The 27,523-nt window shown below is 38.5% G+C and overlaps 1 protein-coding gene across 7 annotated transcripts in view; it reads left to right on the top strand.

Annotated features, from left to right (window-relative positions):
• UNKL (unk like zinc finger) overlaps positions 1-26,897 on the top strand; it is a 54,039-nt gene extending 27,142 nt beyond the window's left edge. For 6 of the 7 annotated variants that reach the window (XM_075768081.1, XM_075768082.1, XM_075768080.1 and 3 more), the window contains 8 exons: positions 6,294-6,482; positions 7,272-7,334; positions 12,748-12,913; positions 16,645-16,737; positions 18,506-18,736; positions 19,395-19,597; positions 20,434-20,688; positions 22,872-26,897. In XM_075768081.1, coding sequence (XP_075624196.1) covers positions 6,294-6,482; positions 7,272-7,334; positions 12,748-12,913; positions 16,645-16,737; positions 18,506-18,736; positions 19,395-19,597; positions 20,434-20,688; positions 22,872-23,039 — 1,368 coding nt within the window. In that variant the 3' untranslated portion in view covers positions 23,040-26,897. Of the gene's footprint in view, positions 1-6,293; positions 6,483-7,271; positions 7,335-12,747; positions 12,914-13,048; positions 14,218-16,644; positions 16,738-18,505; positions 18,737-19,394; positions 19,598-20,433; positions 20,689-22,871 lie in introns of those variants that run through there. The other variant, XM_075768086.1, reaches the window with a different exon arrangement.
• Positions 26,898-27,523: the final 626 nt, after the last annotated feature.

The following is a 27,523-nucleotide window of genomic DNA, read 5'->3' as shown; positions in this document are numbered from 1 at the left end:
AGCTTGATCCACGTTACAGATACATTGCTTGCACCATTTAAACTTTGATTCCCTACTTGGGTAATGAAGTTGATTATGTTACCACTTCTTCATGTTTACTCACATTTCCATTACTCCTTGCATGTCCTTCCATGAATCTTCAGCTATGTAATGTTTCATCATTTGATATGCTATGCACTCCTTTTCCTCAGTCACTTTTGCTATCTACCCCTTTCCTCAGTCACCTTTGCCAAAATAATCTCTCTGACATGCAGTCCTCTGCATCCTGTACATATGCATCGTTCTCAGCCATAAGCGTCTACCTCACCTGAATTTCATCCCTTCATTTCAACTGTTCTCATTTATGGCCTGCAAATTTGTTGCGATTTAACATAACCCAAACAGTCTTCTATGTCTGTTTTTCTCATAGTGCCATGAGAGTTGGATTAACTAGGCTATCTCACTGCATGCAACCATAGTGATAGTTGCTGCTTTATATGCTTTCTCTAGCTGGTTGATTAGCTTTCCAATGTTATTATATCAATTCAAAATGCATATTCTTTTAAGTAGCTTTTCAGCCAAAAAATGTCAAGAATCTTATCACCTCTCCTTAAAACACACTCAGCTCATGCTTTAGGATCATACTGCTCATCTTGTCCATGCATCAGGTCACTTTTTTACTGGTACCTAACTGCAGAGTACCTAAGTTAGGTGATGATACAGAGCAAAGGCCTAGTTGTATGATAAAATTTGTCTGTAAATATTGTTCAAGTTTGTGGCACTGCGAAATTAATAGGAAAACTTGCTGGTTATTCTGGAGATGAAATAGGCAATACATAAAGATTAATTGTATTTATCAATTATAGAATATTTATGTTAGCCCTTCTAGGCTCAGAGCAATAAATCAGTTTCCTTTTGAAGAGTAAAAGGATAGAAATATTGGCCATGATGTCATTATGCCCGGAGTCCATGATGTATTTAAAAGATTGAATATCTTATAGGATATAGGATATATGTTGATCACAATGGATGAAGATAGGATAACCAGCACCATCTTTGTTTTATCGAGCTTATCAAAGATGTGTAAGTACTTGATTACATGTTCAAGCTAGCACAGTTAAGAAGTCTGCTTGTCAGCTCAGTCGCAGTAAAGATTGTGTGTCATCATAGCTCATCCTGGTTGCAGACTCAGTGCTGACATTCTGCTGCCTTCATTAAGCCTCAAGTTGTCTGTTTTATTTCATAACTAAGATGGCTTGACTGTGTGCACATGATCAGTTATCACACTCATTTCATAAATAGTAGTTTATTAAGCTGTGATAATGCAACTGAGTTTGATTACATGTGCATAGTCTAAGTCTGAAAAATGGTGGTGAATCATGCTTCCTTTACTGTGGAATTAGTGTTCTGAGACAATGAGGGACATAGGAAGGAAATAAGTTACTTGAGAGCAAAATTAGTTTTACAGCTTAATTTAAAATACCTACATATTTCTTCTTCCTGTCATCTTCTCCTCAATCCCCCACAAATGTAGGCAATATAACAGTACATTTAAAGCCATAACATATAATGCAGATCAATAAACTCAAGAAGCTTGTATTTTCATAGGAAATAATAACAAGTTTTGTAGGTATATGTTTCCTCATTTTCTTTGTAGAAGTTCAGCTGTAAGCAAAGGCCTAGAATAGGCAAGAACCAAGGGAAAGAATGTATCTCTTGTTCTACATGCTCTTTTTCTAAGCAATTTAGCTGCAGTGAAGAATAGTGACAAATGATTTCTTCAAAAGAATCCAAGAGGCTGTGTGGTTACAACATTATGAGGATGTGACCCTTGTCAAGGCAAACTTGGCATCTTTTGACTCGTGTGTGTCAGAAATGTTCAGGCATCCTATGGACTTGAGCAGAGACAAAAAATTGAAAAAGTTGTTCTTTTGTAACCTCTGTGAAAGTGAGAGGTAATCTGAAATGTATCCAACTGCAGTGTTTAGTTAAGTTTAAAAATGAATCTGTGAAGATTTACAGCTGAGCCTCTTTCAGGTAAGGACTGTCACCAAGCACTGGTCTTTAATTAAAGTAGACTCTAAATCCTTAGGGGTTGAACTGTGTCCTTCCTGTGCTTATATCTTTGACTACACAGTGCAGCAGATTTCCACTTTTAGGAGGGATGCATTCCTGAAGACCACTTAAATCTGTTGGGCCTTTTTATCTCACTCTCAGAAAATCAAATGCCACAAATCTTAAGTTGCATTGCTAGAGCAGTTTCCAAAGATCTTGTTGAAGGCTTCCTCCAGAGTTAAGGCAACTGTATGAATTCTAGCTTCTGTTGTTTGTGCTTCTGTCTTAATAAGGAAGAAAAGGTCTAAAAAAAAGAATAAATTAAGACTAACGATTGGCGATAGATTTTCCTAGCATCAGTAGTGCTGAGGACATTGTTGTTTATGCCAACACTGATACCAAATGTAAATTCTGCACCATCAAGGAACAAAAAGTAAGCATTAATAGTTTCCCTTCCCCCCTTTTGCAATCTTTTTTGTCTCTAATAGTACTATCACACTCATGTTAGTACTGACATTTGATTTCATGTTAACTGTGAATCACATCCTTCTTGATCCGAAATAAATGTTCACTCACCATCTTAGTGTCAATACTGCACTAAGTTGTATGGCTGTTTCTAGTGATAGGTTTCTTGACGTTTCTCAGATGTTCTTTGTATCTTACTCTGCAAAGAGCATGAGAGATGAGAGATACAGGAGCAGTAGTCTTGTGGGTACACTGTAGCAAGCCATAAGGGATGAACGAATATTCGAGAATAAATTATTTCTTGTCATGTGAGTGGCAGTGTAACCTATTATGGTTTCTCTGTGGAGTCCGCCTAGCCTTGATTCATAGAGGAGGTGCTTCTTACAAGCTTGGGCAAAAAAGAAGAGGGTTCTGATCAATGTTGACATTTTGGGCCAGAGCATCTTCACCAGACCTGGAGGAGTATCTCGCAGAGGGAAGGGAGGTGGTCCGAAAAAACATCCATTTACTTTCATTACCTTGAGAATTATCTTTGATGACCATAGATAACAACCAGGATCAGGTGTTCTCCCTAAATATAATCTCTTGCCTATTTTGGTAACAGAATATTAGTCTGGGTCTACCCCAACAGGGCATTTCTGATGTTCTTATTAGAGGGATAAACATACAGTATAGGGGCAGACAGGAAATAGAATCATAGAATCATTTATGTTGGAAAAGACCTTTAAGATCATCAAGTTCAACCATTAACCTAACACTGCCAAGTCCACCACTAAACCATGTCCTTAAGTGTCATATCCACACGTCTTTTAAATACCTCCAGGGATGGTCACTCAACCACTTCCCTGGGCAGCCTGTTCCAATGCTCAATAACCCTTTCAGTGAAGAAATTTTTCCTGCAGCCTGTTCCAATGCTCGATGACGCTTTCGGTGAAGAAATTTTTCCTAACGTCCAATCTAAACCTCCCCTGGTGCAACTCCATGACGTTTCCTCTTGTTCTGTCGCTTGTTACTTGGGAGAAGAGACTGACACTCACTTGGCTACAGCCTCCTTTCAGGTAGTTGTAGAGAGCGATAAGGTCTCCCCTCAGCCTCCTTTTCTCCAGGCTAAACAACCCCAGTTCCCTCAACCACTCCTCACAGGACTTGTGCTCCAGACTTTCACCAGCTTTGTTGCTTTTTTTTTTTTTTTGGGTGCATTCCAGCACCTCAATGTCTGTCTTGTAGTGAGGGGCCCAAAACTGAACACAGTATTGAAGGTGCAGCCTCACCAGTGCTGAGTACAGGGGGACGATTGCTGCCCTAGTCCTGCTGGCCACACTATTTCTGATACAAGCTGGGATGCCATTGGCTTTCTTGGCCACCAAGACACTCTGCTGGCTCATATTCAGCTGGCTATCGACCAACACCCCCAGGTCCTTTTCAACCAGGAGGAATAAATTCTAAATAATAACTTCAGACCAAAAAGAGTGATTTTTCTATGTAGTTACTTTGTAAATTCAGGCTAGGTTTGGAATTTATGTTTTTTTCTTGGTTGTGTATTTAACCTACCATGGATATTACATGACCCATTTTCTTTTCCTGCTTTATTTGCATGAGTTCTTTGTATTTTCTTTGCAAGTTGAGTCACACAGAATTTGTGGTACTGTGTAATCCAGTTACTAAAACTTAACTAATTTTTCTTTTCTGAAAAATACAAAAGACAGAGTAGAGGCTATCTCTGTCTATTATCATCCTGGTGGACTGTTCAGAGATTAAGACCAAAAGCCTAAACATTCATGTAATCAGATAGTACTGCCTGCATCTTAGGAGGGTGAGCGATTGTTTTAGTTTAGTTCTTCAGAACAAATCTACAAAAAAATGTATTGTAAGCTCTTAATGCTTACAGCTATATATATATTTTATGTATATGTTAATGCCACCATTGATACCTACTGTAACCAGAAGGAACACTAGTGACACCTTATTGTTCTTATCTAATGGTCTACGTACCTGATATCATCTGATCTTGACCAGTAACTCTGTACCTCAAGCCCAGTACTTCTGGGCAAACATTGGCATCATTCCCCACTTATGGCTCTGTTGTCTGCAGGTGGCCCTCCAGGACCAGTAATCCATGATGGCTATCTTCCTTTCCTCCCTCTTTTCCTGATCTTCATTCGGTCACATTGTAGGAGAGTAACTATGATATACATCTTCCCGTGTTGGTCAAATAATCTGTGTTGTCTGCCCAGCTGAAAGAGCAGACATGAGATATACATCTGAAACATTCTGTGCAGATTAGGGAACTCATCTTTAAATTGAGTCAGTGACTTACTTAAATCAGTATCTTTCTTCGGGTGTCAGTCTGCCTTCGCTGTCTAGTGATTTTGTCTTACATATTTGTCTGCTGCATTAAGCAGCCTTGTGCAACCAGAAGTATGTTTTTAATTGTACTTACAAGATGTAACTACGTTATTCATAAAGAGTTTTGAAAACTTTTTTTATGGAACTGAACACCTTAGTATTTTTTCATTAACAAAAAAATTTTTTTTATTTCACTTAAGAGCAATATTTTTGTTCCTGGCAGTGTCCTTTTATTTTCTTTTTCTCTCTAGCATAAAGAAAGGATTTAAATATTTCAGAGCGGAAAACGTGTGCAAACTTAGCATCACCATGCACAGGGGCAATCCTCAATTTTGGATTTAGAGTAAATGGTAGCAAAAAGAGGAATATTGCATATTTTAACAAGCTTGTGGTCAAAACATGAATTCTTCAGCCTTTGACTTAGGATGGAATTTTATCTGAGTAAACCTTGGCTATCAATTTAGTTATTTTTGCTGTGGTGCCCACTCTTCTACTTCTGTCAGCTCTCGGGGTATATGTACATTTCAGACTGTTGTGTAGAGAAGCAGTCTTTGGATTTCAGAAGCAATCTAATTACAGACCTCCAAACAGATTAAGGTTCATGACAGGAGCCTTATCTGTAGGGACAGGAGTGAGTGAATGCATAGGTAATAATCTTCAGCAAGTATAGGGCTTACATTTGTTGGAGGTGGGGTTTTTTCTGTCCAGGGTTAAGACCTCATCTAGGTTCATGTCTGTCCTCTACCTGATTCATAGGAATTTGAATCTGAAGTTTCTGGTGCTGAGGAGGGAGATTTTGAGGTTCTACTATTCTGAGGAGAGAGGTGTCTCCTGTTAAAATCCTCATTTGCTTAAAATACTTTCACATTCTGTGGAGCATAGAGTAAAATTAAGGGTTAGGATTAACCCTAAATTGAGAGTTTAACAGTAAACTATAAAGTTATTCTTGTTTAGTCTGTCTGATTCAGTGTGTATTTTGTATTTAAACAAACCACCTGGCAGAATTTCACTTTTTAAAAAGTGATTTAAAAATGTTGTATAATGCTTGCATTAAACTGTAAATTAAGAAATATGTGAATGAATGGAAATCAGGGTTGTCAGAAAGCAAGTATTCCTTTATTGTAAATTAATATCCATTAAGTAGAGTAGTCTCTGCCTGTGATTCATTTTGGGCATAGGACAAAACAAGGCTATATTCTGGTGTGTACAAATGCATCTCCTTTTGAAGTCTATGTATTTACAATAGTTCTATGTTACTTTTGTCATCTGCTACTTTTTTAAGCTAATACCAAAAATATATACAAATAAACCAAAGTTAGTGTTGTATTTACATAAGGCTGAAATTAATTTATAATTTCAACTGATCGTGTTACAGAGGGAGACTATAGCAGTAAACACACCAAAAAAAATCGTAGAGTATATTAGACACTGTTTTCTGTCTTCTACAGATTTCCTGTTCTTCAAGTCCAACTGTAACATCAAGTTCTGGTAGCAGTAGTTCGTTATCACCCCTTGGACCTCTTTGTAGACAGAGATCATTAGCAAATGGTGTTTTGTGTTCTGAGTCTAGCACACCAGGTGTTTCTTCACCAACATCTAGCTATCCAAAAGCACCAGGCTTTGAACGAGAAGATCAGGTATGTGAGTACTATGGGTCTAGAAGTACAAATGAAATTTTAAGTTAAATTAGATTCAGCAGAAAATGTTGTCTGCCTCGTGTGTCAGCACTGATTTGTGGTAATTTAGAACACGGAGTTTGGAACCCTCTTCTTTACTGAGCTAAACTGCATCAAATTACAGTTGTCACAGGTCAAGAACACTCATGCAAACAGTCACTGCTGCTCAGCTGACATGCAATAAATTCTAACTTTGCAGAAAAGTTGTGATTGTCATTTTGAGCCCGTGTTGCCAAGAACAGAGCAAGATAAGAATGGAAAAAAAAATCATAGCTAGACTTGGTAGGATTCAGTTTTAATTACTGTTGAAAATTGATGGTGAAAAGATGCATTAATTTCTGGCTGCTGATACTATTTATGAGTTCCAATCTTTAATTTCAGTTGGTTTCTTCTCCCACCCGCAGCTGCCTCTCTCCTTGGACGAGTTCATTGCTGAGACAGACATCGACGATAAAATATAGCAAGCCTCTTGGAGAGAGAGAGAGATCTATAGCATTAGCAATGAGAGGAGAGTGGTTGAAATGGGTGAGGAGTTATAATTCTTTAGTTGGGAGGCAGGGAGAAAACAGGCAATGCTAAAGACAGTTGCAAGAAGGGAAGACCGATATTTTTCAAACATGTGAAACAGCTCTGTTGGCCTGCAAGAAAAAAAACCTGAAAGAGATGTCACTGACCCTTCATAAACTAATAATATATTTTACAGCAATGACTCGTTGAGTTCATATATTACAGAGATTTTTCTTCTTTCAGGCAAAGCATCGAAGCTTCCCAGCTGAGAATCAGCAGAAAATAAATGAACAAGACAACAAGCAGGTATTGCCAAAAGCTAAATGCTGAAAATATTTTGCCCTTTTTGATAACTTTGATACTGTGTTAATAAATTATGTGGCGCTTTACAACATAGTCTAAGGAAGATTTGTGCCCAGTGAGAGGACAAGAGGCAACAGGCACAAACTGAAATACAGGAGGTGCCATCTAAACATATGGAAATACTTTTTTACTGTGTGTGTGAGGCTGAGCATGGAAACAGGTTGCTCAGAGAGGTTGAGGAGTCTCCCTCTTGGGATTTGTGCAAAAGCTGTCTGGTCATGGTCCTGGACAGCTGGCTCTAGATTCTGTGAAAATGTACAATGGATGTGTGCTGCAGGGAGTACCAGGGATGAGAAGAATCTGAGGCAATTTGAGGATGATTTTGATTATAGCAATTCCATTGCAGAGTTTTCACAGTGAAATTTTGGACTAACTTAATTTGGGGATGGATTGATAAAATTTAAGGAAGGCCAGAAGGAAGGTGGTAATACAGTTGTTCAAGCATCAGATGCTCAAAACTAGAAAAATAGTTACAGTGACAGGGAAGAGGTCATAGGTTTGACCTGTCATGATGCTAAATCTATCAGGTATTAGAGGTCATTCTGTATATGCAACGGAGCTTAAAACTTGCCAGCTTTGCACTGCTAGAACAACAGCCTCGATGCTTTGTTAATGACAATGATTAAGATAAATAAGAACAGAAGTTTTACCGTTTTCCATTCATGCAGTCACATAGGAGTGTATAATCTAAATTGGAGGATTAAAATGTATCTTACATTTAAAAAGCAGGAGGAGTGGTACAGAATAAATAAGGAGAGCAAACACAAGATAGATAGAGGTGGGTCCTATGAGTTGTGTATAGAAGAGTGATAGCACATGAACCACTTTAAAAGTATACATTAGGTTTTTTCCTCTACACTTCTATAAACTAGTGGGAGTGGCAGCCTTGGAAACTCTTTTAATTTTTTGTGATTTGCCCTAAAAAGTAGTTTTTACATTACTTTCTACTGCTATTAATGTTTGTAACAGAGTAAATAGGACATACCCAGTTTAACATCTGTCAATGACGTGGGAGGGGGGAATCAAGTTTGCAGATGACATGAAATTGGCAGGACAAGTGAATAGGGCTGGGCTGCCATTCAGAGAGATGTAGGCAGACTAGAGGAATAGGCCAACAAGATCTTTATGAAATTCAGTAAGGACAAATGCAAAGTCCTGCGCCTGAGAAGCAAGAACCTCTTGCAACAGTATAGGCTGAGAACAAGAACTAACTGTCTGGGAAGCAGCTCTGCAGAAAAGGACCCGAGGGTCTTTGTAGACAGCAAGCTGAATGTGAGCCAACAGTGTTGGCTCTGGCAGCAAAGGCGACACAACATTATCCTAGATTGTATTAACAGGACCATGAAGCAGATCAACAGAAGAGGTTACCCTTCAGCTTAGCACTTGTTAGACCACGTCTAGAATACTGTATCCAGTTTTGGGCTCACAGTACTGAGATTACATCAGTAAACTAGCCAAAGTGTCACACGGCTGCCAAGATGTCAGAGGACTGGAGCACTTGTCCTGCGAGGAGGGGCTGAGGAAGCAGAGCTTGTGTAGCCTGGAGAAAAGAAGGCTTCAGGAGGACCTAGTAGCAGCCTTCCAATACCTATGAGGAGGCCGTCAACAAGATGGAGGCAGCCTGTTCACAGTGGTATACTGTGGGTGGACAAGAGACAACATGCATAAGTTGAAACAAGAAGCTAAGACTGCGTATAAGGAAAAAAATTTCACCATGGCAGGAGTCGAGCAGTGGTTGCTGAGTGGTTGTGGTCTCCATCCTTGGAGGTTTTCAAGACCAGACTGGCTAAAACACTGAGTAACTTGATCTGACTTCATAGCTGATCTAGCTCTGCTCAGGAGGTTGGACTACATGGCCTCCTGAGGTTCCTTCCAGTCTGAATTTTCCTACTATCTGATGATCCTAAGAATACTTAGCAAGTTTTTTTAAATTCTCCTCTTTAAAAAAGTGTTATTTAATCTCCATTTAAATAGTGCAGAATGTGTGTAATTCTGCTATGTAATTACAACACTGTTGACATCTTTTTTCTAATAACCTTTCTATCCTGTCTTGTTTCTGTTTATTTTGTCTCTCCGTTCTGTTTAGATATCCCCCAGAACAGAGTTTTGAAGTCACAGATAGGGTCAGTCTTGGTCTGTCAAAACAGAAGAAGGAAAGGAATCTTTGAGCTGCACAAGTGCATCTGTCTGTAGGTATAGGGTGAGACAAGAAGCTTGCTGTTTGTAAATATGTTAGGGAGGAAAAAGAGACTAAATAGTCTAGTAGATATAGATGTTTATGCTGGGGAGAAAGAGAACTAACTGAAGAAATCCATCAGCTTTGTGTGGGTGTGTGAAATTTCTTATTTCACTCTTACCAAGAGGCCTCAGCTTAAGATGGGGCAGGCCAAAAGGGGATATATTTTGAGTCTGGTAATTTTTCAGTAATATGAAAAGCCTGTATTGCCTCTCCTCCTACTTGTGTCGACTCTGGTATCATGTTTCACCAATGACAGGCATCGTGATCAGGCTTGTAACCTAAGAATCCTATGCCTTGTATTTCTGCATTTTACTTTTTTAATTATGCAGCTGTTCTTTATGGTTTAATATGTATTGCTGGTTCAAAGATTTACTATTTTTTCCTGCTCAAACATTTATGAAAACAGCAGCAAAGAAATGTTCCATTTAACATGTTGCATTGGGATGTTAGAGAACTTGTGAATTCTATGTAAATTACAATATTGGAACAAAGTTTGGAAAAGCCTATCATAGAATCAAAGAATAGTTGAGCTTGGAAGGGACCTCTGTTGAAGTTCAACAAGTCCGAGCTCAAGGTCCTGCACGAGGGTTGGGACAGTCCCCAGTATCAGTACAGTCTGGGCGATAAATGGATTGAGAGCAGTGCTGCAGAGAAGGACTTGGGGATACTGGTGGGTAAAAAATGGGTTATGAGCCAGCAACATACACTTGCAGCCCAGAAATCCAATTATCCGGGGCTGCATCAAAAGCCACATGGCCAGCAGGTTGAGGGAAGGGATTCTCACCCTCTACTCCGCTCTTGTGAGACACCACCTGCAGTACTGCGTCCAGCTCTGGGGGCCCCACTACAAGACCAACACAGAGCTGTTGGAGTGAGTCCAGAGGAGGGACACAAAAATGGTCTGAGGGCTGGAGCACCTCTGCTATGAAGACAGGCTGAGAGAGTTGGGGTTGTTTAGCCTAGAGAAGAGAAGGCTCCACGGAGATGTTACTGTGGCCTTCCAATACTTAAAAGGGGCTTCTAAGAAAGATGCAGAAAGACTTTTTATCAGGGCTGGTGGTGATAGGACAAGGGGCAATGTTTTTAAACTGAAAGATGGTAGGTTTAGATTGGATATAATTACAAAATTCTTTACAATGAGGGTGGTGGGACACGGGACCAGGTTGCCCAGAGAAGTTGTGGATGCCCCATCCCTGGAACTGTTCAAGGTTGGATTGGGTGGGGCTTTGGGCATCATTTCAAGCATTTCATCTAGTGAAAGATGCCCCTACCCACAGTAGGGGATTGGACTTAGATGGTCTTTAAAGATGATCCCTTCCAATCTAAACTATTCTGTGATTCTCTGGAGGACTGTAGTCCATCTGTTCTCTTGTCAAAGTGGGGTCAGCTAGAGCAGGGTGCTCAGTGCCTTGTCTAGTAGTGTTTTGAATACCTCCAAAGATGAAGACTCCACAGCCTCTTCAGGCAACATGCTCCAGTATTTGGCCACCATTGCAGTAAATTTTTTTTTGTGTCTAAGTGACAATTTTAAAAAGTTCTCATGGTCATTATCGGCTTCAGTCTTGCACTATACCTAGCTTTGAAATAGAATCATAGAATGGTTTGGGTTGGAAGGAACCTTAAAGATCATCTAGTTCCAACCCCCCTGCTGCAGGCAGGGACACCCTCCACTAGACTAGGTTGCCCAAAGCCTCATCCAACCTGGTCTTAAACACTTTCAGGGATGGGGCAGCCACAACCTCTCTGGGCAACCTGTTCCAGTGCCTCACCACTCTAACAGTAAAGAATTTCTTTCTAATATCTAATCTAAATCGACCCTCCTTCAGCTTAAACCTATTCCCCCTTGTCCTGTCACTACACTTCCTGATAAACAGTCCCTGACTGTCTTTCCTGTAGGCCCCTTCAGGTACTGGTAAGCCGCAATTAGATCTCCCCGGAGCCGCCTTTTCTCCAGGCTGAACAGCCCCAACTCTCTCAGCCTGTCCTCATAGGAGAGGTGCTCCATCCCTCCAGTCAGCTTTGTGGCCCTCCTCTGGACTCGCTCCAACAGCTCGATGTCTCTCCTGTACTGGGGCCCCCAGAGCTGGATGCAGTACTCCCGGTGGGGTCTCACAAGAGAGGAGTAGGGGGGCAGGATCACCTCCCTCGACCTGCTGGTCACACCTCTTTTGATGCAGCCCAGGACACGGTTGGCTTTCTGGGCTGCAAGCGCACACTGCTGGCTCATGTTGAGCTTCTCATCAATCAATACCCACAAGTCCTTCTCCTCAGGGCTGCATAGAAATTTTCTGTGGTATTGGTAGAAATCAGGAGAGTAGATACTGCACAATCACTGCTTGTCACACAGAAGGCAATGAGAGGATGTGTGGATTGATTCAATCACAGTTAAATGTTGTTTCTGTTAACTAAAATATCGGAGGGAATACATAAACAATAAACAATAAAAGGAATTAATATACTGGAAACTCTACACCATGTCCCTGTAGACTTTGTGAGGTTATTTTCTAGTTAAGAATGTTACATGGTTACATATTGTTTGCATTTCTTACATTTTATAATTTAAATGTGTCATTTGTATGAAAAAAATGTTAAGCTAGTAAGAAGTAGCACATGTACATGTCATTATATAACGTGATACACATGTGCAGTGCAGTCATGTTCCTCAGCCATCTAAACCAAAGATCAGTTTATGCGCCGATTGCATTTAGACTAAATGAGAAAATTTACAGATGAAAAAATATATATAGAATATCATTCATGTACGAGCACATGATGAGATGGTACAATTCATCAATAGATATTTTCCTTTTGAAAAGGAGCATCAGACTTCAGCTAACTAATCCTGTTTGTAGAGCTTATTTGCAAGTATTTAAATAACTTTTTTCTGAAAGCAAGAATTCCTGTATATGGTAGTGATGTCCAACCACACTGGAGAAATGCACATGCTGGTAAATGATAAGGAAAATTGCCCTAATCTATTAATTCAGAGGATTCTTCTGGATTTCTTTCTGTTTGAATTAAAATACCTACTTTTAAAAATACATTCTGTTTATTTTATATGTTTGTACATACATCTGTGTGTTTGTTTATACATACGTTGTTTGGGTTTTTTAACAGAACCATCTCAGTGTTTTTTCAGCGGTTAACCCACTTGCTTCAAGTATAACTTCCAGTCTGGCCTCCAGTGTTGGATCAGATAGTTCATCTCCTACAACTGTCTCTGCTATCAGTGCCAAAGCTCTCCCATTCTACTCTGGCAGTAACACAGTTGAATCGGTAATAGGTAAGTCTTCACATTTAATCTCCCATTGTACGTGTTTTGTTGCATTATTCAAGTTCTTGTTTCAGCATAGGTCCAAAGAGCTTATTGGTAAAGACAGTAATTTTGTACATACCTGCTTTATTATATGTAATTGAAAAGCAATATCTGAAATTTAATTGAAATGTTTTCACCCAAAATCATTATTTTTCACAAAGTCTCCAATGTGAGCATAGGAATGAGTGAATCAGACATTTAAACTGGAATTTTGGCATTGGTATTGGCCAGTGATTTAAAAAAAATGTGTAAAACCGTCATAATGCAACTCGCTGTGTTGCTAGAAGTACTGTCTCCTCAAATTCTGTTGGTGGGCTGATGAGATTTGACTTTTTTTTTTAATGTTACTATAGCAGGTGCAATTACAGATCTTACAATGTTCACATGAAAATGGGAGATTTTTCTTTGGCTGACTGCATATTCTCCAGTCCGGTTATTTGTGTGTTCAGGGACAAAATCTTATGTTCACACTATGTGGACCAGATCTGAAAGGACACGAAGAGGAGGAGCCCTTGCTTTCTGAGTGCACAAGACAGATTCTGGGAAACACTCACTTCCAAAATTTTTTGTCATTAGCCCAGAGCCTTTCCTATGCTTCCAACCAGCTAGGCTGTCCATGCGGAAAATGGTAGAAGGAGATAAATATTTCCATAATAATTAGACCCTGGGAACTTCAAAACTGGTCATGGTACTCCTGCTATGGTCTTACAGGTGCTGGATAGAGAGGAATAATCACTTCCCCCAACCTGCTGGCTACGCTTTTACTAATGCAGGCCAATATGCTGTTAGCTTTTATTGCCACGGAACATGTTGACCGTGTCATTCATCAGAATTCTTTTTCTGCGGTGCTGCTGTCTGATCATTTGGCCCTTAGCCTGTACTGTTGCAAGGGATTATTCTGTCTCAGGTGCAGCAGCATTGTATCTGGCTTTCTTGAATTTCATGAGGTTTCTGTAAGTCCAGTTCTCCAGCCTTTTGAGATCCTTCTAACCTGCAGTCCTGCCATCGAGTGTATCAGCTACTCCCCTTAGTTTAGTGTTATCCACAAACTCGTTGAAATTTGTGGCACTTTTACACTAAATGTGGTTTATTCAGGAGGCTGTGGCAGGGAATGTTGTGATTTGAAAGATGCTGTATTTCACATTCTGTGGTGTAAGTCACATGATCAGGGAGTTGCTGTGATTAGCTGGTGTACTTGAAGCTTTCTGTGTTTAAATCGATGTGTAGCAGCGACCAGGAGACTGCAGACAGTGAGTCAGCACTTCGGCATGGTAAGTTAGGCATTCGCTCTTTTAATTCTTTTAGGAAAGAAATCTATGCAGAATATTAAATGGTGGATCTTTTTCTGCAGTCTCACAAGTGTATAGCTTGCTTTCCTTAAAGGTTTGTTTGATGATCTGTGTGTTAGAACAGAAAATAAATTTTAAATTATTTTTAAATTTCAGAATTAGAATGTGCAAGATTTTAGGTTTTACTCTATGCAAGTAATATAATTTCATCAGCTTACGATTAATATTTTAAGATATGCTATGGAATTAAATCACTTTTTTTATCAAGATAAACATTGCTTCTGGAATAAGTAGAGGCTAGTTGGCTGTAACAAGTTACTCATATAACAGTAAAAACCATGGTCTAATTTCTGTATACTAGATGTGGTGCTAATTCAGTATAATTTTTTAATTGTGATATACTGAACAAGTGTTGCAAAGTCATTTAAACAGTGATAAGCTATGTTTCCCATGTCTCAGTGTGATTATATTATTAAGCGTAAGAGACTCTTGATTCCTCTGAGTTAGAATATGCCCCTGCTGTCTATGGATGCTTTTCTAAAACAATTTTCAGTATGCTATGTTTGTTAACAGAATATGAATCATAAAATACATGTCTCGTGTATGTATAAGAGTACTTTATGATAACTGGGTAGCTTTGGGGTAGCTTTGGGGTTTTTTTCTTAAAAGAATTTCATTCATATATATATATATATATATATAAAAAAAAAAAAAAATTCTTTTTCCAGAGTTCTGTTTCATAGATATACAGGAGGGCATTGAAAATAAAGTGCTGTACATAATCTGAATAGAGCAGAAAATTAAGAAGTTATTGTAGAATATAAAATAAATAATGTTATTGTAGGAAGTGGAGGATTGAAGAATCATAGAAAAAGGGGATAGTAAAGGAGCTGCAGCAAGGGAAGGGGCTAGGTCATTATGGGGAAACAGGATGAATGGGTATGGATAAAGGATTAGGGGAAATGCATGACAGTTACATGGGCAAGGACAGGAAGCTTTGTCAGACAGTGGGGTCTGTAGCCCTTTCTGTGGCCCTTATCTTGATCTCACAGGGAGCTCCAAGCCTTCTCTGTCTGCTCCTTGAGTAATAGTCCCCAAGAGCTGGGGAAGAGAAGGGTGGGGGGGAGTTGGGAATAAGCATACCAACCAGATAGATCTAGTGTTTATCATTGAGGCTTGGACAATGTGTTGAAAACTGAGGAACGATGGAGTGGAGGAAGGTATATTGTTGCAGTCTACTCCTGCCAGAGTTAAGGGAGATTGGTTGAATTGTCTGGTTTTGTTCTGCTAGAAAAGAGAAAGAAGCATAATCTGAAAACATAAAAGCTGCAGGCTGTTTAAGTCCTCCTGAAAATCAAAAAAAAAAAAAAAGGAATAAATGAAAATATTTTTTAAGACAATAGAGAAATTAGATAAGCAGAGTGTCAAAGGAGACAGATTTGGAGAGGAATAAATAGGGAATGGGCAGCAGTGAAGGAAAGTGACTCAAGTGGTAGTAGGGAGAAGGTGGGACCTTAACATTAGGGGGCATCTGCCAGCCTGATACTCCACCCTGTTGTGTGCGTGAGGTTCTGGGTGGACCTCCCCAGGGGATGTTTTGGTTGCTTCCCTTGCTTTCTATTGGATGCTCAAGCATGGGGATTTTCCCTGTCTGGCAGGCTTGCCATTCAAGGAAAATTGGTGTCTTCCCGTTTGCTTCTCATGTATGTTGAGATTTTAAGATGCTGTCTGTGTTCTCTCCGTTCTCCACTGACTTTACACCGTGTGAGATAGAATCTGAGAGAGCTGGAAGGTATCAGAAGTTAAGCTTTGAAAATCAAGATAATAAACAGTAAGGAGACATGTCAGTCCTTTTGGACTGACCTCCCTGTGGTAGGGGAGGACAAGGGTGGCAGAATGAGTTAAGGCCTCACATGAGAAGAACGTGACAGGTTAGTGATTTAGAAAGGGCGTAGGCTTAGATTTGATCTACTGTTTGAGCAGTTTGATTTATGTCAGCCTCATTGTGTTTCATTCCTGCTTGTCATACTTGCGTAGCAACATACTGAGCCAGAGACTGCAAATAACTTCAAATATTAGTAACATCTGGGTCATGTGGAGAATTGCAAGAGCTTGAAAAAACAGTTTGTTTCCCTATTTAAAAATAATGAGGGCGCTAATGATGGGATTTTAAAGCCTCTCTTTTCATGATTGAGAGAATTTTGATTTTTTTCAACGAAAGTGGAACAGCTTCACTTGGTGAAAGTGAGAGGGATCTCTCCCAGAATATCCTGCAGCAGAGTGATGGGAGGTGTGCAAGAGTTCTATGATGGAAGCACTATCAAAAATAGTCAAGTTTCCTCATTTCAGCTATCATAGTTTTATGGATAATTCAAGGATAATTCATTGATACAATGTTTTGTTTAACAGGTTCTGCTTTAGATTTGCATTTTAATGATGTGAACGTCACATCCATAGATAGAGAACTAGAAGATCAAGAAGGCAGTGACCTTGGATTAGCAAGTAAGAGGTCTAATTTGTAAAATTATATTCATTTAAAATATCTTTCTTACCTTTCTAAACTTACTCATCAAAATAGTTACAGGCAGCAAAGACTTTGAAGAAAAGTCCTCAGTTTTGTTCCAGTTGTTTAACTTTGTGGTGCAAAGGGATTGCACTGCTATCATCCATCTGTATTTTGCAAAGGTTCAGTCTATGAAACGTTTTGGTTTGGGGTTTTTTTTTTTGGTTTTTTTAACATGCTTAATGACTTGGGCCTATAGACATAATAGTTGATGGAAGGACTTAGATGTATTTACAGGAAGGTATTACGCTTGGGCTTGACTGCCTGCATGTTGAGTGCTGCAAATGCTTGACAGCAGGCAGTATGTGCTATGGGGACCCACAACTACTTCCATGGCTAGGTGGTTGCTGAGAAGGGGAATGGGGGCAATTCTTGAGGAAAAGGAGCTAGCAACCTGTCCTGGTTTCAGCTGAGATTATTGTCTTCCTAGTAGCTGGTATAGTGCTGTGTTTTGTATTTAGGGTGAGAATGGTGTCAGTAACACGCTGATGTTTTTACTTCTTGATAGATAGTTGTAGTGTTTACACCAAGTCAAGGATTTCTTAGCTTCTCACACCCTATCAGGGGCACAAGAAGCTGGGAGAGCACAGCCAGGACAGCTGACCCAGACTGGCCGAAGGGATATTCTCTACCACAAAATGTCATGCTCCCTATGTAACTGGGGAAGCTGGGAGGTGGGATCACTGCTTGGAAACAGACTGGGCATTGGGTTGGTTTTTTTCCTTCCACATGTGGTGAGCAATTGCATTTGTGCATCACCTGTGTGTATATATATCCACATATATGTATACACAGACACAAAAAAATTTGTTATTATTATTATCATCATCATCATTATTATCATCATTATCCTCTTCCTTTGTTATCCTATTAAACTGTCTTTATTTCAACCCACAAGGCTTTTTTTCCATTCTCCTCCCCATCCCCTGCGGGGTGGGAGGGGTGAGCAAGTAGTTGTGTGGTGCTTAGTTACTGGCTGAGATTAACCACAACACAACCTTTAGGACTGTAATACTTGCAAGGTAGGGACCTAATCTTTCTATAAATCTAACCTGGAAGGAGCAATTTAGTTGAAGGTCTGTTGGGAAGTATTCAGCCATTTGGCCCCTTCTGCAAAAGGAGAGGAGAGGAAGAAACAGCAAAGGAGAGCAGTGCAGGGAAGAAACTGCAGGGAGGAAGAATAAAGCGGGGGGGGACATCAACAAATTAAAATGCCTGGTTTTAGCAAATCCAGAAAACTAGAATCATGATCCTTGCTTTAAGTATAATCATTGGACCGCTATATTTTTTTTAAAGAAAAGGTGATGTCATTTTTAGTTGCTATTCAAACATATTGATGAGTGAAATCTTCACAGTAAATATTGAACTGTTTCCTGACCAGGAAAATGCACTGCATCTGTGCATGGTTTTTTCAGTAGTTGCATGATGCAACATCCTTTTTTCAATACCTATTTTCTATTATTGTCATTATTTTGGGAAATTATGAACAATGCATTTGTTTGACTAAATTATTGTTAATTGTTATTTTGATTCAAACCCAGCATTCATAGATAGTTAAGTACATTTGACATTGACAATCTACTGAACAAAATACATAATTTAATTTACATTTGATTTTTCAGAAAAATACTTACAGAGAGCTGTGTACTGATTTGGAACAAATCTTTTTTTTTTTTTTTTTTTTTTTCTTCCCTAATGCATGCATAGGTCAAAGACTACTGGGAAGTTCAGCACCTGTCAATATTCCAGGTTCTCTTGTTCGGTCCTCATCTTTACATTCATCATCATCCCTTTCAACCTCTCCACTCAGTTCTCTTTCACAATCACTGTCTCAGTCTTTTGTTTCATCCACTACGGCTCCTCACCACCAGCAGCCTCAGCCTTTGAAGACAGAACATAGTATGTTAGGCACCTCAGCCTCTTCTCACAACTCTTTAGGTAAGTAAATTGAAGGCTGTGCTTTGTGTATTGTAAGAGGGAACTCAATGCCAGGTAAGAAATGTTCAGTTCAAGGCTTTGCATGTTTCTTATGATTTAATCTGGACTACAAAACCTAGCTATTGTAATTGATAACACTACTGATAATGGAGTTATATGTGGTACGTGGGAGAAAGTTCAAGGAGTGAACTTTGGTTCCTAATGAAGGGGAAAAAAAGAATTCTTGGAAGAGTAGATTTTTACAGAGGCATTTGAAAGGACTAAAATATAGCCCTTGGCATATAGGCAGCAGGAATGCATTTTAGCTGCAGCATTTTGCTAAACGAAAATACAAAACAGAGAAAGAGGAAGAATTAAAATGATGTATGAGCTGCTAGGAACAAAGCTTTTTGTGTATAAATGAATTCCTACTCCTCCTTTTGTGGACTCTATTGTCTTTTATGAGAAGTGGCAAGGAAAAGAACTGTCTCCTGAATTGCTCTAAATACTGTAAACATTTTCAAGATTGTCACTTTTCTGAAGGTAGTGAAATAACGTTATGAGTCTTGCAGATAAAAGTATAAGTTTTGTGTATGTGGCACATCTGTTTTGTTCTGCATGTGAAACGTTTGGCAGCAGTGCTTGCAGAATGTTTGTTTTTTCTGCCTTTGTTTTACAGGTTTAAATGGTGTTACAGGGAGCATTTGGGACTTTGTAACTGGGAGTTTCTCCCCTAGTCCATCCCCAGTACTAAGCAGTGGCACTACTCCCTCATTAAGTTCAAACACCAGTGGGAACGAACTAACTCGAGTTAGACAGGAACTTGATGATGCCAAGAGAAAACTAAAACAATGGGAAGAATCTTGGCAACAAGTAAAACAGGTATGCTAATTTTATGATGTTAATTTTTGTTTGTTTGTTTGGGGATTTTTTTTACAAACAAGCAGCTCCTACTGCTTTTTCTTTTTACATATCTTCTCATCCTTGGACCCAGAGTTTTATTACAGTCTGTCAAAAGAATGTTTTTTCCATCCTCCAAATGAGCTAGCGGCATAAAGGAAACAACATTTTAAAGGGCAATTCATTTTCTGAAAGTTGATCTGCCTCTCTAGACAGGGACACTTTCACATATTCAGGGTAGGGCTGAACAGCAATGTATCTTGATGTTTGAGTAACTAAAGACATACATTCCCTCCCGTAGCTCTTTCAGGTGATAAGCATGCAAAAAAAGTAGAGGCTTACCAGCAGCTGTGGTTGTACAGTGTACCTGGACAGCATCTATCCATGTCAGCAGTCAAACTGAGGTTGTTGAAAACTGCCAGTCTAGTGCTTTTCTGTAGTCCTTTCCTTCCCCTCATGTTCTCTCTGTGACAAGGAGTAACTAAGTAGCTGTACTAAACTTTGATCGGTTTTGATGTCTCTTGACATTAAATTACGAATTTAACATTTAAAATGTGTTCCATTTATAGAGCTCCAAAAAGGCTTCTGGCTGTTTACTGACAAGTAACAGTGACAAACCTAAATGTACATTAAGACAAAACAAGAAGAGTTGTTAATTAGAAGGTAGGATAAGTAGGGAGAAGCATTAAATAGACAGTAAATACATTGTTATGTCTAAAATTAGAGATTACTTGCATCTTTGAAGGCTTTTGAATTTGCTCCTTTGTTGTTAATTTAAAAAATTTATTTTTTATATTCTGGAAATCTCTTTCTCCCAGGCATGTGATGCATGGCAGAAAGAGGCTCAAGAAGCAAAAGAACGTGCTAACATCGCAGATGCAGACAAACAACTCGCTCTTCAGAAGAAGGAGGAAGTGGAAAATAAATTAAAAAGGCTGAAGGCACAATTAGCTGCTTGTCTATCTACGACACTACCTTATATGAAAAACTATGGAGATATAGAAAAGATATCCTTGCCAAAGCTTCGTTCCTTACAAAATCGGCTGCACTTAGATTTAGAAACAATAGATGAGGTGAGTTTCTTCATCTGCGTAACTATTTTATCATTAACTGAAACTGGCAGCTCAGTGACCTTCAATGACATATTTATGCCAGGTTTTCTTTTCTGGAATAGAGGATGGTTCAGATTTCCTAACCTAATGGATTCTTCTAAGTTTTTGATCAGCTATCAGAACAAATTACAAGCAATTCACAAGAATTCTTGGGGTGATTAAAATAAGATATAAAGCCAGCTTTTACCTCCAATGTTTTGGGCACTACCTGAATAAATAAAAATAGTTGCCTTAAATAAATGAAAATAGTTACATGCTTTTCACTTGTTTAGAAGGTAGATGGTGAGGTTTGTGTACTCAGAGAGGCCAGTACCGACTTGGAGCATAGAATCACTGACATTAGAACGGACCTCTGGAGATCATCCAGTCCAACCCCCTGCTCAAAGCAGGATCAACTCCAGCAGGTTGCTCGGAGCCTTGCCCAGTAGTCTTTTGGGTATCTCCAAGGATGGACAGTCCACCACCTCTGTGGGCAACCTTTCCCAGTGTTTGACCATCCTCACAGTAAGAAAAGTTTTTTCATATGTCTATGTGGAATTTTCTATATTTTAATTTGTGCCCATTGCCTTTTCTTTCACTGGATACCACTGAGGGGTCTGTCCCTATCTGTTTTACTCCCTCCCATCAGGTATTTATATACACTGGTAAGATGCCATCTCTTCTCAAGGCTAAACAATCCCAGCTCTTTCAGCCTCTCCTCATATGTCAGATGTTTCAGATCCTTAATCACCTTAGCGGCCTATTGCTGTATTTCACCTTCTCTCAAATCCAGACTCGGTTTCTGCCAAAATTTAGGATGCTTCTTTGCTGCCAGATTGAGGGCATTTCTCAGGGCTCTCAAAGCTGGGAGTATCAGGTGCCACTCCTCTGAGCACATCAAGGAAGATACTGATGACCTTGCGCTGCTCCAGGCACCATACGTCAGACCTTTTGCTGGGCACAATCTGGTTTCACATTGCTTTCTCCTCTGCAGTCTCAAAGGGCAGTGATACCACATATGACACCAATTATTGTGGTTTTGAGTGTGACAGGACTGTCCAGATGAAAAAATGAAAGATTTCCTTTCACTACTGGCACGGTCTGCCATAGTCTAGTACCTGAGTTCAGCAGTGTCCTCTCCATCTCAGTGCACCTCCTGTCCAGTTCCATCTGTATCAGTATGAACTACAGCCTTTGCAAAAAAAAGCCAAGCTCTCTCTAGAAGAGTTTAAAACATAATTTAAGTCTTTGTCAATAACGTAGGTCGACAAGGATGAGACTTGTTAGCTACCAGGCTCCTGTTACCAAGTCCATTTACAGGATTGGATTAGGGACCCCCTGTTGTTTTTCTCCTAAGGGATTTTAAAGAGAAGCAAAAGAGTCTTGGGATCTCTTAACAAAAAGGTCATTACATCCTGGAATGGAAGTCATCTTGGCCAGGCTGGAGTGATCAGAACCATTACCACCTTTTCCAGCTCCTCAGTTTCTCAGGTCACCTTTACCACCCTGGCCTCTTCTAACCTATCTCTTCCTTCCAGGAGAAAATTGCTGTCTTAGGCAGTGCCACACATAGTGTTCTGGGTTCTTCTCTTAGTCCAAACCATGGCTTGTTCTTCAAAAATTAACATGGCTTTTAGATGCTTTTCAATTCTTCTTGTTCCTTAATAGGGTTGATACGGCTTATCACATGGAGACAGTTATTTGCAGTTGTAACATCCTCCCCGAAGTCTGTATCAGTAGCTTTATTCAAAGTATCGCACATTTTGAATGTTTCCATTTTGTTCTAATGCAAACATCTCCTATGGCATGACAAAATGTAACAGTGGCTTGAAATGGCAAAATAAGGGAGTATATAACAATGAAAAGGACTTATTTCCTCTTTCTGTTTTGTTTTTGCTTGTTTGTATCACTCATCACAATTTTGGTCCAGAGGTTCAGTCCTAGATATTTTCCTTTCTAAAAGCACCTATGCTCCTCCAGCTGCTACTTTAAGGGTTGTATGTGCTCTGATCTTATGACCCTCAATTCAGCTATCTGTCATACAAAAACACTGTCCTTTGTGTTGTTAAATTAGAAGTTTATTCGGGACAGCTAAGCATAAAGCTGGTAGAATGCAACTGTATACTTTGGAATTGTTTTTACTGAGTGCAATAATCTTTTTACAGGTGATTTTTCAGCTTCAGTCAAAGAAATGTATCGTATGTCAGGAAGGTGATCGTAGCATTATCCTGAATGCATGTCAACATTATGTACTTTGTGATCACTGTGCAGCCGCACAAGAAGAATGTCCCTGCTGCAAGAAAAAAAAAATCTGTGGTAACATACAGGCATAATACTCATATCATGTTCATGAATTAAATAATTTTATGGTTTTGTATTTTGTATAAGAATTATATCACTCATAATTAATCCATTTAATAGTGCTAGACTGATTTCCATTTTGATGTGAGAAACTTAGTTGCTTTAAGATAGAGAATAAGGCTTGCTCACCTTTACATATCAACTTCAGTCATTTGATGAGGTTCTTTCAGCCCCCCGCAATCCCATCGCAGCCTTTTCTGACATCCAGTTACATTCCTAGTGCACAAGCTACTTAGGTTCATTTGCACTGTAATCACTTTGTATAAATCATACCATAATGCCTGAATGAAGTGTTTATACCTGTTATTTTCATTAAGAAGATGGATACATAGGTACAGTAACTACACACTCAGCAGTACAAATGGTCCCTTTGCCACGTCTGTTGTGTGTGGAATGCCAGAGCCAGTATTTTGGAATCGGTCTAACACTATGTTTACTTGGATGTTTGAAAAACTCTGATTAATATAAAAGCACTTTTTAATTATTGTTTTGTTAGAAGATATGTTGTAAATTGCTTCAAGCTGCTTTCTAGGTCTTATGTTTATTTTTTAATATGCAATAATAGGACGTGTTATATGTGTACTGTGAATTTTAAATATTTCACATGGTTTTACTGTTAAATCACAGTATGATTAAATAGAAATTACAACTTATCTGGTTTTTTTTACAATTTATAAGTTAACCACATACTGTAGTATTTATAAATGTACCAGCAGAGACAAAAACAGTGAGGCACATACACTTTCATATTCAAAGACATGTTTTCAATTTCGTGAAACAGATCAGTTTTGGTAAACAACTGTGCATTTGCATATTTCCCTCAGTTTGGATGTTTGTAGTCTTAAAGTTTTTGTACATCTCCTAACCTGTGTGGTACTCATCAGGAGCAGATATGATATATATAATATTACCAAGTGCCTATACCCAATATCCTATAAAATGGCAGAAGACAAAAAAAGAATTTTGCAAATAATTTCTATTGCTTAATTTTGTATTGAACAATTTGACGATAACTAGAATACGTCTCTTGCTTTTATAAGTATTTAAAAATACACTTTTTTCAGTAATGAAGTAATGCATGTTTGAAAGGAACTACAAAATTATTTAAGTATGTAATCAGGCAGTGGCACTTTGACACAGTGATTCTTTTAAAAGGTGGTAATATCCTTACTTCATCCTGGGAGTTGGAACATGCAATTCAGGAGGAGAAGTTAATTAATTGCTGCATGTTAACACTGTATATTTTTATTTTTCTTACATGGAATAATTGCCTGCATTACTCCTTTTTCTGTTAAATTCAGGTGTGACACTAGTACAACTTAGATTGAAATGACCTACTACTGTGTTACATAATATGTATCTCTGTATTACTGTATTCAGTACAAAAAGTGAGCTCACACAGGCAGCAAAGACTTAATCTATTTAAAGTTCAGTCATGCTAAAACAAAAACCAAGATGTATACTAAAATTATTGTTGTCAAAATAGAGCTTTTAGAACTGCGTCAGCATTAAATAAAGGGCTCAAGCCAATAGTACTGAAATCATTGTCTCCTTTGGGTTTTAGCATTCTTTGTACAAAGGCTTGAGTTAGCAAAAAAAATCATGACACCTTTTCTGTGAGAACTAAATGTACAGACTTGTTGCTGCTTTTGTAAGACATGTTGATCTGCAGGAGCATTGAGGACCTTTTGGGAAGGGAGAAGTAGGATAAAATATTAAATATATTTCTACTTGCTTCTGTTTCAAAATTTTGTCTGAAGATCACTTTAAATACCAAAGTTGGGTTTAATAATGTGATTTTATGTGACTTTAACACAGTTTCTCTAAAATGTTTGTACTGAGAAAAGTATAAAATTGGACTGTATTTGCATTTTCAGATACAAATAAGATATTGCCATTTTAAAGGTGTAGCCAGCTTTGGACTTTTAAAAAGAGGAACTCGGATCACCAAGTTTGGCTGTAGGTTTTAATGTATTTTTTGCATCTGTGCAGTCTATGACAAAGACTGATTTTTGAACCTTAACAACATTTTGGACTAAAGCAAACTTGGTTTTGTTTTTTTTAAAAACAGTAAGCAAATCAAAACATAATGTGTATAGTTTGAAATTATGTTACATACTTTTCAAACAAGCAGTTATTTTGGCCATCAATTTACTATATTTAGCTAGTGTGGAACATCATTCTGCAACCATTGTGTTCACAAAAACGTTTAGAAATATCTTGGTGAAAAGTTTTGCTTTGGTATTTTAGAAGAAACCAGCTTAGGCCACATCGTGCTGCCCATGTGCAGCTATGTGACATTTGTTACCCACGAGATACAGAAGCGTGATTTTGTGCAGTCTTGTCAAAGTTTATAGTTCTTCATGTGTATTTTAGTGCATTTGCCTATGTCCTAAGACTATTTTTTGGTCCTCCTTTTTTTTTTTTTTCTTTTGGTAGTAGCAGGTGATTTTCCTAATCTCACAACACCAACAAAAAGGAATGTAAAGAGCACTTGCAGTGTGAATCATCACATTGACATTCATGGTTTGTGTGTGCTGCATTTTTAGAGGAAATGAAGTAATATGTTTAGTCTGTTGCTTTTTAAAGTTGTATGATTTGTGGTTTACAGTGATGAATCTTGAAAATAATTATGTGTGTCCTATAATAATATCAGTACTGAAAATTTTGCAGGTATTCCCTGTAAGTTTCTTTGGTGCTGAATTACAGACACATTTAAAAACTATCAACAAACCATTTTGTGGACAAGGAAAAAACACATACCAAAGAAACATACCTATGTGTGAAATTCTCAGACTGGGCAGTTTGCTGTAATTATAGATGAATCCTTAGGTAATCACTTGAACCATACGTCACCATACATAGCAGTCATATGAAAATAATATAGTTGTTCTTCACTGAATTTTTTTTGTGAGGAATTACAAGCAAAATTTTCTGTATCTTATTAATGCAAGTCAACTGCAAGTATAAATAAATACATACTTTTACATCAGTACTTTAAAATGGAAGATGGTAAAATATGTGCAGTGACTAGCGGCGACTATTTGGAAGAAGTCAGAAGTGAAACCTGACCTTTGTAAGTATTCGTCCTTGTACTATATACACTATCTAGTAACTGGATACATTAAAATTATGTTTTAGTGAGACTACAGTACAGTAATTTGCTGAATTCACAAACTACATAAAAGCAAACTAAATAGATTTTCAAGATTCATTTTGGTATTTGACAAAGTTCTGTGTAATTTATGTAAGGATATAATTTTTAATGTGAATGCCATTACGTTGTCACAGTTATTTTAGCCTGGGGAATAATAGATTAAAATTGTGATTTCTCAGGGTTTTTACAGTTCGGAGCTGTAATTTAACCAGAAGTATGCTAATTACAGATAGATCCCAAGCTGCATGTTATAGGCTTATTATTAGTCTTCTTTGAATAGCAGATTATTAAAGACATACTTGGTTTGTTCTATATTGCGATTCAGAGTATCCTAGTATTAAATATAGGTAGTAATATTATTACTGTCACACTATGCTTGTGTAACTGTGGTCATCATCAGACCCTAAATAAATATGGAATTTTTACTCATATTAATTTATGGAAGCCGTTAATGTTTTGAGTGTACAGACAGAAATGATTTTGTGAATGAAATTGTTCTTAATGCAAAACATTATTTATAATGCATACCCATTTACTTGTAGTGAACTGTTTAAAATTGTTAACACTTGTTAAAACTTTTCTACACTATAGCGTTTATGCAATGGTTTACAGAAGTCATGGAATTATTTTTATTACCAACATGGAAATAAAATTTTGATCTTTATTTCTGAGCTATACTGTGTTTAGAGACTCAAAAATTGAGAGATATATGTTCTCCTCTGCACCCTAATTATGTCATTCCTAATCATTTCAGGGTTTCAAACACTGAGATCAGCATTTACTGTTTCAGTGGAGAAAGAGGTCTAACTATGATACAAAGAAACTGATTCAACAGAACAGTCTACACCACAGATCTGGGCTGTCAAAGTAAAACATAAGTCACTTTTCCACTCCATCCTTCTCTGTTCCACATGTCCTAAGAACATACAAAGTGTCCTGCTGGGCTGGAGCCATCGTCACTAGTGTGTACTGGTATTGTGTCCCTAATACGGTAGCAGGAGATGCTATTTAGGAGGAGCATGTAAGTCTTGCCTTTCTGCAGTCCATGCCTCTCCTATCCTCGAGCGTCAGGGATGTTAGAAACTGCAGCCTGTTTAGGCTCACCTTGTACAAGATGGTACCTTTGTACCTTTCCAACTCAAAACTTTGTCCTCCGTAAGATGGAGCAAATGTGCAGCATGCAGTACCGAGGATGGGGATTCTTGTCCATATCCTCCTGGTAATGCCCAGGACTTTTTCAGACTTTTTTTGTCTCCCCAGCAGCCACCGCACACCTGGCAAGGCAAGTAAATTAAAGTC

Source organism: Balearica regulorum, chromosome 15, assembly GCF_011004875.1.
Source record: "Balearica regulorum gibbericeps isolate bBalReg1 chromosome 15, bBalReg1.pri, whole genome shotgun sequence".
Classification (NCBI taxonomy): Eukaryota; Metazoa; Chordata; class Aves; order Gruiformes; family Gruidae; genus Balearica; species Balearica regulorum.
This window is presented reverse-complemented; position numbering and strand designations above follow the sequence as displayed.